This window comes from Aulonocara sp. 'chitande type north' Nkhata Bay, linkage group LG22 (genome assembly GCF_057382095.1).
Source record: "Aulonocara sp. 'chitande type north' Nkhata Bay isolate Kocher_YH1m ecotype deep benthic linkage group LG22, A_spYH_male_GT1.1, whole genome shotgun sequence".
NCBI lineage: Eukaryota > Metazoa > Chordata > Actinopteri > Cichliformes > Cichlidae > Aulonocara > Aulonocara sp. 'chitande type north' Nkhata Bay.
Genome location: NC_141364.1, coordinates 21,108,979 through 21,123,030, shown reverse-complemented (window position 1 = coordinate 21,123,030; position 14,052 = coordinate 21,108,979). Strand labels below are relative to the sequence as shown.

At 41.4% G+C, this 14,052-nt stretch overlaps 1 protein-coding gene across 1 annotated transcript in view; it reads right to left on the bottom strand.

Annotated features, from left to right (window-relative positions):
* gabbr2 (gamma-aminobutyric acid (GABA) B receptor, 2) overlaps positions 1 to 14,052 on the bottom strand; it is a 212,175-nt gene that overhangs the window by 51,505 nt on the left and 146,618 nt on the right. The window contains exons 9-12 of the mRNA XM_086280435.1: positions 8,074 to 8,154; positions 7,241 to 7,391; positions 5,202 to 5,334; positions 3,250 to 3,357 (exon numbers count right to left, since the gene is read on the bottom strand). Of these exons, the coding sequence (XP_086136561.1) occupies positions 3,250 to 3,357; positions 5,202 to 5,334; positions 7,241 to 7,391; positions 8,074 to 8,154 (473 nt within the window). The remainder of the gene's footprint in view (positions 1 to 3,249; positions 3,358 to 5,201; positions 5,335 to 7,240; positions 7,392 to 8,073; positions 8,155 to 14,052) is intronic.

The following is a 14,052-nucleotide window of genomic DNA, read 5'->3' as shown; positions in this document are numbered from 1 at the left end:
CTGTATCCTGCTTGGTTCGGTACTTTCTTGGCAAAATATTTCTAAAGACAGACAGATTTTCTTTTCTCCCTCTACATGAATTGTGAGTCCATGGTACTGGGGACATAGATGGTTGCTTCTTTTATTTTTTTAAAGTCATGTTTAGAGTACCAACATCTGACAGCACTGGTAGTTATCATGACATTATCCATGCGATCTACCTCAGTAACACTACAGTAAAGAGAGGGCTGTCTTTGCAACTAGGAAAAACTGGAGGTTACCTTGGTGATTACATTGCATTTTTTCTCATTTGGCAACTGGTTGCAAGTAGCTGTGGTAACCAAAGGTTGAGTGTGCAACACCTTCAGTCCCTGGGTGTCAGCTTTTGATTAAAGGTGATAGCACATATCGCATGTTGGGAGGCAACCTGTGACTCAGATGGACTGGCAGAGGTTACAAATAACTGCTGTACAAATGCAGATAGTCGACAAAAGCAGCATAGTCAACTCAACACAACTAGTTGAGGTGCTAGTTGGTTATATTCTTATTGTACTCTTAGAAAAAGGCAGGTCTGCTAGGTGCCTATACCATTTTGCCATCCTGCAGCAACTGTGTCAGTATTTGTGGAGGAATTATTGAATTTCTGTTCAATATTGAGAAATCTACAAGGTCTACAATGGACTCTGAACAGAAGTAGTAAATGTGAATTTCTTTGTCTGTAAACTGCAACAAATTTGCAGTTTTCATCGATTTGTCACAGTTAATTGCTGCATTTTCAGAAACAGATTGCATGCAACCACCTTGAGCTCATTTAATCACAAGCAGACTGATTCTTTGTTATTGCTGTTTCATCACCATCTTAAAACACCAAATTTGCTTTGAAGATTTGCCAACTGATTCCAAGTGGACGCAGGACCAGTCTCTGTCCATGCAGCAGTCACTTCATAGGCATCAAGACTCCAAGCCAATTACACATGGCCACAATACTTTTGCTTGTGCCGCAGTCTCCAATCATTGTTTTAGCGACTGTAGGACATTTTGCCTCAGAGCTAATTCAAATTTACAGGGTTACTGATATGATTGATATGAGACCCTGAAAGTCAATGAATTACTTAAAAACTATCAATAATTTCAGATACAGAGATGAGATTTGGTTAGGACCAAATAAATCACAGTCTACACTTATCTACACGTCAGACTTGAGGAGCTGATCATGCACAGAGTCACAGTTTTACAGTTAAAATATTTGTTGCATGACTTCCATCCTCCATTTTTGCTTTTTCTTGACACCACTGTTTTCCCATTGTTATTAAATTAAGAAAACAATATTTGCAGCAGTGATTTTGTGCATTGTATCTTTCATGTATGTTTATCAGTTAGGAAGCAATCCATCTAATCCCTGAAATAATGATCAAAATGTGGAAGCAGTAAAAACAACATGTTTAATCTCTACTTTTAGGTTTTAAATCACACACTTATGTGTGTGTGGCTCGTACACAGGGGGACTTTTGTGAGCACATACTGTATGCTTATCTGTGTTTATGTGTTTGGAATAATAGGACATTGATTGGCTCTCCTCTCTCTGCATCGTCTGTGGCACTGAGCTTTTAAAGAAGTGAACAAGTGCCAGCTACAGCCCACCAAGTGGAACCTTTATTGAGCTCACCCTTGATTTACAATCCCTGCTCTCCTACAGAGAAAAAAAAAAGATGAAGGGGAGGATAGGGGAAGAAGTGAGGGATGCAGTTCCAATCCCACAGTTTGAAGAAAAGATGTGTTTGTCCCTCCCCTGACAGCAGTTGGCAGACATTTCAGGACACCACCAGCAACTATCACTCTAGTGAAGCCAAAGCCCCTGCACTCAATCAGTGTGGGTGAAGTGGGATGTGTGTCTGTCCTGCTCACACAAACCCAGGCCTTGAACCATCAGAAAACACACCCTGAGGGCCTGAATACTACTTCTGGAGAAACATTTGTTATGTCTCTGTTAGCAAGGGAAAGAGGATGAGAGGATGGGAACGGAGCAAAACAATTGGCTGTGAAAGGTCAGAGAGGAAAAAACTCTTTTGTTTTCATTAAATGATCACTTTGAAAAAGACAGTGAATTACAGAAATGTAAAAGGCCGGGACCAAAGTCACACATTACAAAAAATGATTACAAATGTGTTGTGACTGAACTGCAGTGGAAACTCAATCTAAACTGGGCCTCAGTTCTTGGATTCTCTTTATCTTAATCTATCATTTGCCCTCTTTTCTCGGCGCCCCCTTTTCTTTTCATAGAGTCCAACCTACTTTTTTTTTTGCCATTTGGGCCATGTTGTTTGTCTTGTCCCTTTCTCTGCCACGCTTTGCCTTTCCCCTTCTGTCTCTCCCTTCTGCCACTATTTCCCTGCATCCCTCCAACCTCTTCCACTCTTCGATCCTTCCTCTTTCCTCCTTCTCTTCCTGCTTTCTCTCTGGCAGGCCACCCACACGTCCTCCAATATGCAAGAGGGTGAGAGAAAGGGAGAGAGAAACAGAGGGGAGAGCGAGGTCTATAAATACAAAAAGGCCAAGCAGAGTTGCAACACTTGGTGAGCTCGACACCGCTTTTATATAACTGGGCCAGCAAAGCAGATTGTGTTAGATGTTTAAAAAGCCATTTGTATTTCTAGATCCTTTTTCTCACAGAGAAGATTCTAAAAGCAGGTGCCATGGGGCTGCCAGTCTTTCAGTTTGTAAAAAGCACAAGTAGCACTGATGCACTGAATACAATCACCCACACACCAGCGATGGGGTTATAAAAGGCATGCGAAGCCTCCTGGAAAAGACTGTCATGTGCCAACAGATACGACTGTGGTTGTATCAACCGCCAGTTATGCCATCCAACAGATGTAGGTAATGTCATGAAAAATATAAGGTTAAAAACCTCGAGAAAGCATATGGCCGTTTAAGTGGAAAGCTGCAGATTTGTTTGATATAAACAAATTTGAATATAAATGAAAAATCAAACCACGTTTTTAAGGAGGAGGAATCATTACTGCAAATCTATGAAGCAGGAGTGTGTGGGCCATGTTTCAATCACATCAGAAAAATGAGAAGATATAGACTGGATGGAGTGGTGAGGAGTACTTCCCTGCCTTTTGTCTTGTGGTAACTGGGATAGGCACCAGACCACCCTACAACCCTAAGGTGGATAACCAGCTAAAGCGATTAAGAAAATGGATTAGGTTAGACCCACTGAGTTACCTTTATAAAAATATTTCAAAAAATCATAATATTTTTCAATACCTTCTTCTTCATCTTCACATTTTTGAAGATGGCGTGTACCCTCCAGGTCTTGGCAAACATGGCTCCGAAAGCTGTTGTGTATCCAACAATGAGGATCCACGTCCGAACCTATCAGAACAACAGTGAGACATGAAATTGTGTCATGTCATAAACTGGTGATCAAGGCTGGAAACAACATCTGATCTGACAGCTATTTGCATTTTTCTCCAGAAGTTCATTCAAAGTAGCATTATGAAGCATTCTAAAAATAAGGTGCTGTCAGATTTATTTCCCATCTCTGAAGCTCTGGGAGAACATCCTGGACTATGAAGCTGTCACACTCCTGAGCGCATTTCAATTTTAATGAAAAACAAAATGTAGATCTCTTACTTCCACGGCACAAATGGCACCGCTGATGTGTTTTTAAAGCTTCAAGTGCAACTATAACTGAGAAAACCCTAATACAGCCACAGAGACCCTGTGTGCACGATTTCATGTTTTGTATTTGATTACTGTATACGGTACATATTTTCTTTTTACCTGTGTATCTGTGTACAAGCTCTCTATATCTGCATACACATATGAGAAAGCAACAAAATGTGGCACAGCGGTAAAGAAAAGAAGAAGACAGCGAAAAAACAATTACGCCATTTGTTCTCAAAGCAACCAGCAGATATTGATCGGTAGCAGTGAATGGATAAACCTCTGTGCTCCTCTGCTGCAGCACCCGAAGTCTGAAGTGACAAACTCTGTTGTGGCTCTGCAGCAGAGCTTGAACCAGGTGACAGAAGTTCAAGACGTGCTCTGCCTAACACCTCTTTGGTACACATGTGCATATTTGTGTCTCTATATCTGAACAGGGTGGGTGTCTCAGTGGAAACCAGTTATCACTGTAATCAAAACTCTTTAATTAATCCAGTATCTACACAGTCACACAGTAATGCTACCTGAGGGGAGATACTTAATATGCAGCATGCTTACAAAAGGCCTGCAGAGAGAGATTCTGTTAGTTTTCACACAGTCACATGTGAATACGATTCATCTTTTGGTAGTGCTTTCCATTCTTTAGAAACCGTTATATGACATAAGATTCTGGGGATGAGAAGTGACCCAGCAAAGACTTCTGTCTGGCCCACTGAAGGTGTAGGAGGACATCAATTCCGGTTTATTAATTGTATTTTCCTACGTTTTACCGTTTTTCCTACAGATAAAGCCCATTCATACTACACCAAAATAACTAAGCACCTGATAAACAATTACATGATAGAAAAGTTTTTCACTATATACTATTTTTTTTAAAATCCATAGTAAAACAAAAAGAATAAATAAAATAAAATAAATTCTGTAAAATAACAAAAACTTTGTTTTATTATTATACGGCAGTCAGAGAGCTACAAGAACTTTTTGCAAATTTAAGCCCAAACAGTCACGCTGACAGCTGTCTTTCATTTACTGCAGCAGCATTTTGTTATCATGCAGAAACACTGCGATGATAAATCTTATTTTAAAATATCTGAGGTATTCAATAAAAAGTTAAATTCCTTTACACTGACAGCAAGGAGAGTTTCACGTAATATCAAAGTGGGCTGTATGAGTTTGACATTACTGACATAAGATGAGAGCAAACATGGCCAGAAGAGAATTTCATATTTGTATACACATATTCAGATAAGATGTGTACACTGTTTATAATAAAGGTTTCGCCTCCTCTGGACACGATTGAGTCCATTTCTTTTTTAAAAACCAATCAACTTGAACCAACGAGTGCTCACAGAATATGTTTGGTTAATATGCTGATAAATTGATTTAAAACAAAGACATAAAGCTTGCATCTCTTTTTTGACTAATAAAATATACTTTGGTGGTGTGGCAGTGGATGGGTATTTTTTTCTCCTTTTTAATTGAGGCAAATTTTAAATTCTTGCCTTTATTCATTATTTTATTTATAGGAGAACACTCTTAAGAGGACTCACGGTGCAGAGGGTCTCAAACTCTTTGTCAGAAACAAAACCTCCGTCCAGACCAAACAGGAAGATAGATGCATAGGAGAGCATGCCTCCCAGGATGATCAGGTTATTCATGTAGGGACTGGACATCTTGATTAATCTGAAAAGAAAAGAATAAAGGATTAGAGGAGATTCAAATGATGATAGAGTAGAGTTTAATCTTATACAAAGTGAGAGCTGCTAAATAATAGTATTTCTCCAGAAATAGTTCATCATTATGCTCATGCTTCATCATTTTTTGATTTCAATACTAGAGATGGACCGATCTGATATTACGTATCGGTATTGGCCCGATACTGACCTAAATTACTGGATCGGATATCGGAGAGAAATAAATAATGTAATCCGATCCGAAGTATCACAAAATCACCTCACAAAACGCGCTACTTGGCGTAACCCAGCTCGGCGCATCGGAGCAGTATGTGTCACGTGATAGAGCGGCTGTTGTCTGCGAGACCTGTCGGCGGTCTGTTGGCGCATTTGGAGCGTCGCTACATGCTTCCTAACCGCGGCATTTCATCTCGGCGAAAACTATCCCAGAGAAGTAAAACAAGTGTGTAAGTTCATCCCTGAATGTTTGCATAGTATTTCCACGTTAAGCTTAACAACTGATATATGGAGCCACAGCTGGACTGGCCATCGGAGTTCCATATTGAGGTGAAAAGGAAGCGATTTGTCCCGTACTTCAGCTAGAATTAAAAAATGGACACAAAGCTGGAGTTATTCTGTCTTTTCTGCGCAGTTGCATCTACTTCTCTCATTCTCTCCTTCCTCTCCTGTTATTACTTCAAACATGAAACTGATCAATGATCAGCTGATCGGCTTTTCTGCCGCAAGTCCCGTCTTTCTTGTTTGTTTATCGCCCACTTTGCGCTAGAAAGAGGAGACCAGCGGCTAAACAACAGCAGCGCATTTAAGCTTGATCAGCTGTTGTTAGAATGTATTTAATATTACTTTCTAGTATCAGCTGATGTTTGCTGGAGCCACAGCTGTAAAAAGTGCTGGTCATGATATCGGTTTGGTTATCTGGTGAGAGGGAAACATGAAGATGAAACCAGGAGATGTCCTTACTGAATCATCAGAGCTGAACAGGTGATGGAGAAACAGGTTTACCTTATAGGTGACATGAATGGGTTGAAGGGAAGTTATGAATTGTTTCTGAGAAATAACACCAGGATCCTTTTCTAAGTAGCTGACAGCTGGTAACTGTGCAGGGGCGGATCTAGCAAAGTTTTGTGGGGGGCCAAGTAGGGCATTAACAGGGAAAGGGGGGCACAAAGAAATACTTTTCTTTGTTATGTGATTTAAAAACTTTGAATAATTATCTGAATCTTACAACAAAAGTGGTCATCTGATTACATGTATAGAAATCCATTATTGTATATAGTAACTAATAAGTCTAATATACACCCTAGTAAGCTATAGTACTTTTTCCTTTGGGAAGGTACCATCTGTGCAATCTGCAATTCTGTTGAAGAAAGATGTTGAATCTATTTAAATATTGTAGAAAAATAATTGATTTTATACTTGCATTAAATTAAAGTTGATTAATTCGATTAAGGGCTGGGGGTGGTTCCCTAATATTTTTGCTGGGAGTTGGCAACCCTATTAGTTAGTTTATCAGATTGATCAGTGTTGTTGAACTATAAAATGTTTTGGGTGGAGTGTATTGTTTTGCATACAGGTATAACAGAATAGCTTCAGTCTCTTGTTTTTTAAAACTTATACAAAATGCACAAGATATTTATAAAAAACAGTTTTATTGATTACAAAATACGCTATATCGGATTCATATCGGTATCGGCAGATATCCAAATTTATGATATCGGAATCGGTATCGGACATTAAAAAGTGGTATCGTGCCATCTCTTTTCAATACCATTCAGTCTCCTCAGATTCTTCTACCACTACTTCTCTCTTCCTACTAGTCCATAATTTACCTTCTTCCTTCCACTCTACATTGAAAAATTTCACCTTTGCTGGCTAGTTGTACAACTTGTGCTGACCTGTGATTCCGATTCTTGATGTTGAAGAACAGGAAGGCCCCGGCCATGAGCATGCCCAGTATGGTGATGGTGGACAGGATGCTGTAGAGCGGCACGTTGATGTGGCGCCTCTGCAGACGCACAAACGTCCGATCCTTCGGTGGCTCTACACCTACAAGAAAGAAGGTTTGTGATACAAGGAAAAGAGTTATTTTATCATACTAAAGCATAAAATAAAACTGTCTTAACTTCAGTTCTTCCAATGAATAGTGATGCTGCAGTAGCACCGGTTATTTTTAGAGATAATTTCCTGGTCCCCCAGTTTCCACTAGTTAAGTGTCTCTATGATAATGGCTCTTAGGATGCTGCACTTTCTTTTCCCCTTTTTTTTGCTGTATTTTTCTATCTCCAGTATGCCAATCGATCGTAATAGCATCATCTTACATATTTCCACTTACTGTGGTCAGCGATGTGGAAACAAGCTTTTTAGAAGCTACAGTCTTAGACTTTCTGTATGTGGAGAAAGGCTCAGAAAATGGCTTTGAGCATCGCACAAATTACAAAGTATGTCAACACAGGGAAACATGGGAGGGGTTGAAGAAAAATGTACTGGTAAATAATTTAGCTGTGAGAGAACAGTTTAGGGAGGTGAGTTCCTTCACTGAGTGGTGGTGTTGTCTGAGTGGGTCTGTATATTTATGTTAGTTGGAAGGAGTTTGGGTTCAAGAGCATAAGTGAGCATAAAAGGAGCTGCTAAGTTTTTAGTCTTTACTGAAACATCCTGGTTAAAAAAAAATTGGAATAATCAACAGATTTTCTTTAGTGAGATTTAGATTCCTCACACAGCCACATACCTTGGAACCTGATGGAGTTGTTGATGAGGTCCAGCACATCAGCAATTGCATTGTATTCACCGACTTTCACTTCTTGTCCCTCTGTTGAAACAGAAAAAAAGCACAGATATGTAGGCATCAACATAAATATATGTAAATAAACTCTCCAAGCATCATATAAAAATGCATACAGTTAAACCCAGTTTTGAAAGCTTGCAGCTCTATCTGACACTGACACTGCAGGTTCACAATGACAGTACGCTAATGTTCAGCAAGTAATTTTACTCATGTTTTTTTTTGGTTTTTTTTGTTTTTTTTCATCATTGTTTTTATTGCAGATTTTCCTTTAACACGACAGTGTCTCGACAGTAGACACAGAACAACAAAACAGTACAAACACAAAACGTACACAACAGCTCTTAAATAAGGCATAATACAAGATACAAAATACAAAATATAACATACAAGAGGTGGTGAGTCAGTCTTACAGCGCCCGGGTGGTGATCACGTGTGTAGTAGTCCTTTGAATAAGATAGCGGAAAGGTCCGGTCCAATATAGTCCAAAAAGGGGTGCCACATCCCATAGAACTGACCCACACTGTGGTGTATAACGTGTGTGAGGTATTCCAGAGGAATCAGTTCAAAAACTATTTTGCGCCAGCCACAGACAGTGGGAGTCCTATCGTTGATCCATTGTAAGAGGATATTTTTCCTGGCTGCAAATGTTAGAGTGTTATACAATCTTTTGTTGGCCGCCGCTTTTAGGCGGTCACTTGGAAGACCTAGAATCAGGGACAAAGGGTCCATCTCTATATCAACGTGGAAGATTTTCCCCAGTTCACCTGTAATGTCAGCCCAGTATTCTTGAAGCTTATAACAGGACCAAAAACAGTGAGTTAAAGTCCCTACATCAGTTTTGCACTTAAGACACACAGGGGAAAGAGAGCGGCTGAAGAGGTGTCTGCGGTGAGGGGATACGTGTAATCTGTGTAAAATCTTAAATTGGATTGCTCTTGTCCGAGTACAAATTGAAATCCTTTTTGCGAGAGACCAAACGGTATCCCACTTATCTTCATCTATGGTTACCGACAGTTCCCTCTCCCACACACCTCTAATCCCCTGCGCATCAGTGGTAGTCAAAGCATTAAGCACATGGTAAAATGAACTCAGAGACACCGTCAGCTGTTGCCCAAACAAAACCCTCTCAACATCAGATACTTCAGGGTGCTCAGCAAGGGTTGTATTGTGAGTGATATAGTGTCGTATTTGCAAAAAACGAAAGAAATCCTGTCTAGGCAAGCCGTAACTGTTGGTAAGCTGTTCAAACGACATGAGTTCACCACCCGAGAAAAGGTCACCAAGAGACTTAATATTCTTATCAGACCATCGTTGAAAGCCGGGGTCCAAAGAACCCGGAGGGAAAGCAGGGTTATTCATTATAGGGGTAAAGGTTGATGTTATTCTCGATCTTCCCTCAAGACGGCGGACAATTCGCCACGCTTTTAGGGTGTTGATTGTTACAGGATTTGTACAAAGGGCCTTAATTCCGTTAAAATCATTACAAAATAATAGATCGCTCAGTTTGCATTGTGACAGAGCTGTCTCAATATCCGACCAGATTGAGGTTTTACCCCTAACCCAGTCGCTCACAAATCTTAAATCGGCAGAAAGCTGATACAATCTAATATTAGGTAGATCCAAGCCGCCCCTGGAGCTTGGCAGATGCAACACTGCCATCTTGAGTCTGGGTCTGCGCTTGTTCCAGATGAAAGAGGTGAGCCAACCATTTATGTCCTTCAGTACTCTCTTAGAGAACAAGACGGGGATCATTTGGATAGGATACAATAGCCTGGGCAGCACATTCATTTTGATCAGGGCAATGCGTCCTAGCCAGGAGACAGGAAGTGACGCCCACCGCTCTAGGTCCTGTTTGAGTTTGCCAAATAAGGGTGTGAAGTTGGCTTTGTATAATTGGTCGAGAGACGGGGTAATAAAGATCCCCAAATACACAAATCCATTAGGAGACCATTTAAAAGGAAAGGAAGGAACAGTAGCCGGCATTGTGAAAAGAGTACCGAGAGGCATGGCCTCTGACTTAGCCAAATTGATTCTATAGCCAGAGAAATGGCTAAACCTGTCAATCACCTCAATGAGACTGGGTACGGATGTTACAGGGTTAGTCAAAAGAATCAAGATGTCGTCCGCGTATAAGGTTATTTTATGACACAGCTGTCCAATCTCTAAACTACGTATTGTGGGCGTCGCCCTCATGGCCTCAGCAAGAGGCTCTATGGCCAGAGCGAATAGAAGGGGCGATAAGGGGCAGCCCCGCATAACTCCCCTATGAGTGTTGAAGTAATCAGACCTAAGTCCATTAGTCAGGACTGCTGCCTGTGGATTATTGTAGATAACTTTGACCCATTTTATAAAATTCTCCCCTAAGCCGAATTTGCCCAGAGTATACAACAAATAAGACCACTCAATTCTGTCAAATGCTTTCTCCGCATCGAGAGAAAGCACCAGGCCGTCAATAGATTTTTGCTTGAAAGCTACAATAGCGTTCAGTAAGCGTCTAACATTGGTGGCTGAGTTTCGACCCTTTATAAAGCCTGTCTGGTCCTCCCTTATCAGCACAGGTAAAAAATTTTCTAAGCGGGTGGCCAGAATTTTAGAAAGCAGTTTCCTATCTACATTCAAGAGGGCTATAGGTCTATAGGATCCGCACAAATCAGGACACTTCCCTTTCTTTAGAATTAGGGAAATGTTGGCTTCCTTCAGTGTCTGCGGGAATTCACCCGTAATGAAGGAGTGGTTGAACATATCAAGAAGCGGTTCCACAATAATATCCCGAAACTGTTTATAAAATTCACAACAGAAGCCATCAGGCCCTGGCGACTTTCCACTTCGCAGTGATTTAATAGCCTTAAACACTTCGGTCTTAGTTATAGGGCTGTTAAGGGCAGTCTTCTGTTCCTCTGACAAATTTGGTAAGTCGAATTGGGTGAAGAAATTATGCATCAGCTGCACCCCCTCCGGGACTTGTTGAGAAGAGTACAAGGCTTCGTAGAACTTCTTAACACAGTCATTTATCAGTTTGTTTTCATATATCTTGTGGCCACCTTCATCAGATATCGCTGCAATGGTATTCGATTCTGCGCACTTCTTAACATAGTACGCCAGACATTTACCGGCCTTATCTCCATGCTCGTAGAACCTCTGTCTGGTGTATTTAAGTTTCTTCTCTGCATCTCTGGTAAGAAGGCAATTCAGCGCTGACCTGAGTGCGGTTATTTCTTGCCATAATGGTGGTGATGGGGAGGCAATATATGTTTTCTCCTTATCCATCAATTCGCTCTCTAAAGATTTTTGTTCCTCCATCCGTTGTCGCTTCTTTGTCGCAGAATACGAAATAATTAGGCCCCTCGCATAAGCTTTGCATATTTCCCACAAAACAGAGGCAGTAGTAGCTGAGGGGGTGTTGTTATCCAAAAACGCTTTAAATTCTGCAGAGAAGTGAGAGGTAAATTCCTCATCCTTAAGAATAATGGTATTAAGCCTCCAGTGGCGGGACCTATGAAGCGCAGCTTTAAGATCGAGATCCATGATTACCCTAGCGTGATCTGAGATGATTATACTTGTTATGTCGCACGATACTACTGAACCTAAGTCAGTTTTCGGGAGAAAAAAGTAATCAATTCTAGTTTGGGACCTATGCGGAGCCGAAAAAAATGTGTATTGCTTATCGGAGGGGTGAGTATATCTCCAAGCATCCACAAGTCCAAACTCGTCGCATAGAGCATGAAGCGCTTTGGCCTGAGGAGAAGGAGTTGCAATGCTGTGTGGAAATCTGTCCATAAGCGGATTTAACATTAAGTTGAAATCACCACCAATAATAACGGTAGAGTTAGGAAGAAATGGGGCTAATTCCAGAAACATTTTGGTAAGAAAGGTAGTTGGGTGGGCAGGTGGAAAATAAACATTCAGTAATAAGATATTTTGGCCTTGCAAAATCCCTTTGACTATCACGTAGCGGCCCTTCAGATCCTTAACGCAATCAGTTACTACAAAAGGTACATTTTTCCTAATCAACACTGCCACTCCTCTACTTCTTGTAGTGAAGGATGAAAAAAACACTTGTCCATATAATCCTTGTTGCAACTTCAAGTGTTCATTATTATCAAGATGTGTCTCTTGTAACATAGCAACATCTACACCGTCCTTTCTTAGACAAGTAAATATCTTCCTCCTCTTAATAGGGCTGTGAACCCCTCGTACATTCCAGGTGCATATTCGCAGCCTACTCATTATTAGACTTATTCATGTATCACACAAAGCATATTGAGCCAAAGGGTTCACCACACCCTGGTTGAAAAAATAAATAAATAAAATAAAAATAAAAAAGGCATGAAAGAGCTGTGTGACGGAACATTCAAAGAACAGTGATTTGGCAACAGCCCTACTAAACATGTAGGGAAAAACCAATCTCCTCCTGCCCGTCGGGAAAGCCGAAGGGCATTGCACGCGCGTAACTCACGCCTACCCATAGACGAAAACACAGTCCGTCCGGTGCCCGATGGGGTGGAAGATTTCACCTGGTCGCTTATAAGCAGCGAGGACGAAAAAAAAGAGTCACATACGCCTAGATTCGGCAAGTACTCACACCGGTTAATTAAGGCATAGTGTGAAGAAAAGGAGTACTCCGGTGGTTACGGGGATTCAGGGCAGCGAGTCCGCGTAGGACGCAGCTGCCTCCGGTGTGTTAAATCTCTTCTCTTTGCCGTTGGCAAACAGCCTCAGTGTGGCGGGGTAGAGAAGCGCATAATCCACATTCTTCTTCCTCAGGCAGCTTTTCACCTCGTCGAAAGCCTTGCGTTTCTTGGCTACCGCCGCTGAATAATCATTAAAGAAGGAGACTTTGATCCGACTTGTTGGTTGGTTCGGCTGCGTAGCCAGGCGCCGAGCTGCGGCCATCACACGTTGTTTATCAGCAAAGTTGTGAAGCTTCATAATGATGGGTCTGGCGCGCTGGCTGGGGCCCGGCCTCGGTGCTAGAGAGCGGTGAGCGCGGTCTAGTTTGATCTTCCCATTTTTAGTTGTGAGCTCGAGATAGGAGGGGAGCCATGACTCCATGAAGGCGACAACATCATTTCCCTCCGTGCCCTCGGGAAGCCCGACCAGGCGAAGGTTACATCTGCGGCTGCGGTTCTCTAAATCGTCCATGTGGTCTGCCATGTCAGTTACTTGTTTTTCGAGTCGAGCCACTTTCGCCTGCAATACACCTGCCGTGTCTTCCACGCCTGAAATCCGTATCTCGGCGTCTCCCACCCGTGTCAATTTTACTCATGTTAACAGTCTTAGTTTAGCTTGACAATGTGCTAAGGCTTTCTATTTAGCACTGTAAAATTTACAGCTGAGACTGATAAGAGAACTAATAATTGCTCAGGAAACCAAAACATTACATGGCCCAATGATGGTGCAAAAGTAAAGGAGACATTCACTCAAATGCAAAGACCACGAATGGAAAATGAATGTCTGTGTTAAATACATCTGCGTTCCATCTAGAAGTAGTAGAGACATTTCACTAGAAACCCTTAATTTCATTCTCACTGTTTTGGTCTAATAAAAGTCACCTGGAGGTCAAAGTCACTGAGGCTCTGTGGGAATCTTTTCATTATTTTTTGTTTCGTTCCAATACATCAAGTAGATGTTCAGATATCACAGCAATTCATCCATGACCTTCTGACTAACTCAGCAGGCAAACTGGCATCACCATCCCTCCAGACATATTGTTAGTATGACATTAACTCCTTTGTCCCACACGCCATCAGACTGTTTAACTCCTCTCTGGAGGGGAGAGGGAGGGGAAACAGGAGGACAAAGGAGGGGGGAACAACTAAGCTGTAGTGCCTCTGCACCTCACTGTACAATACCTTGTGCAATACTTTTTGTAAATAGTCAACAGTGCAATAGACTCAATACTTGAAATGTGCAATTCACTTG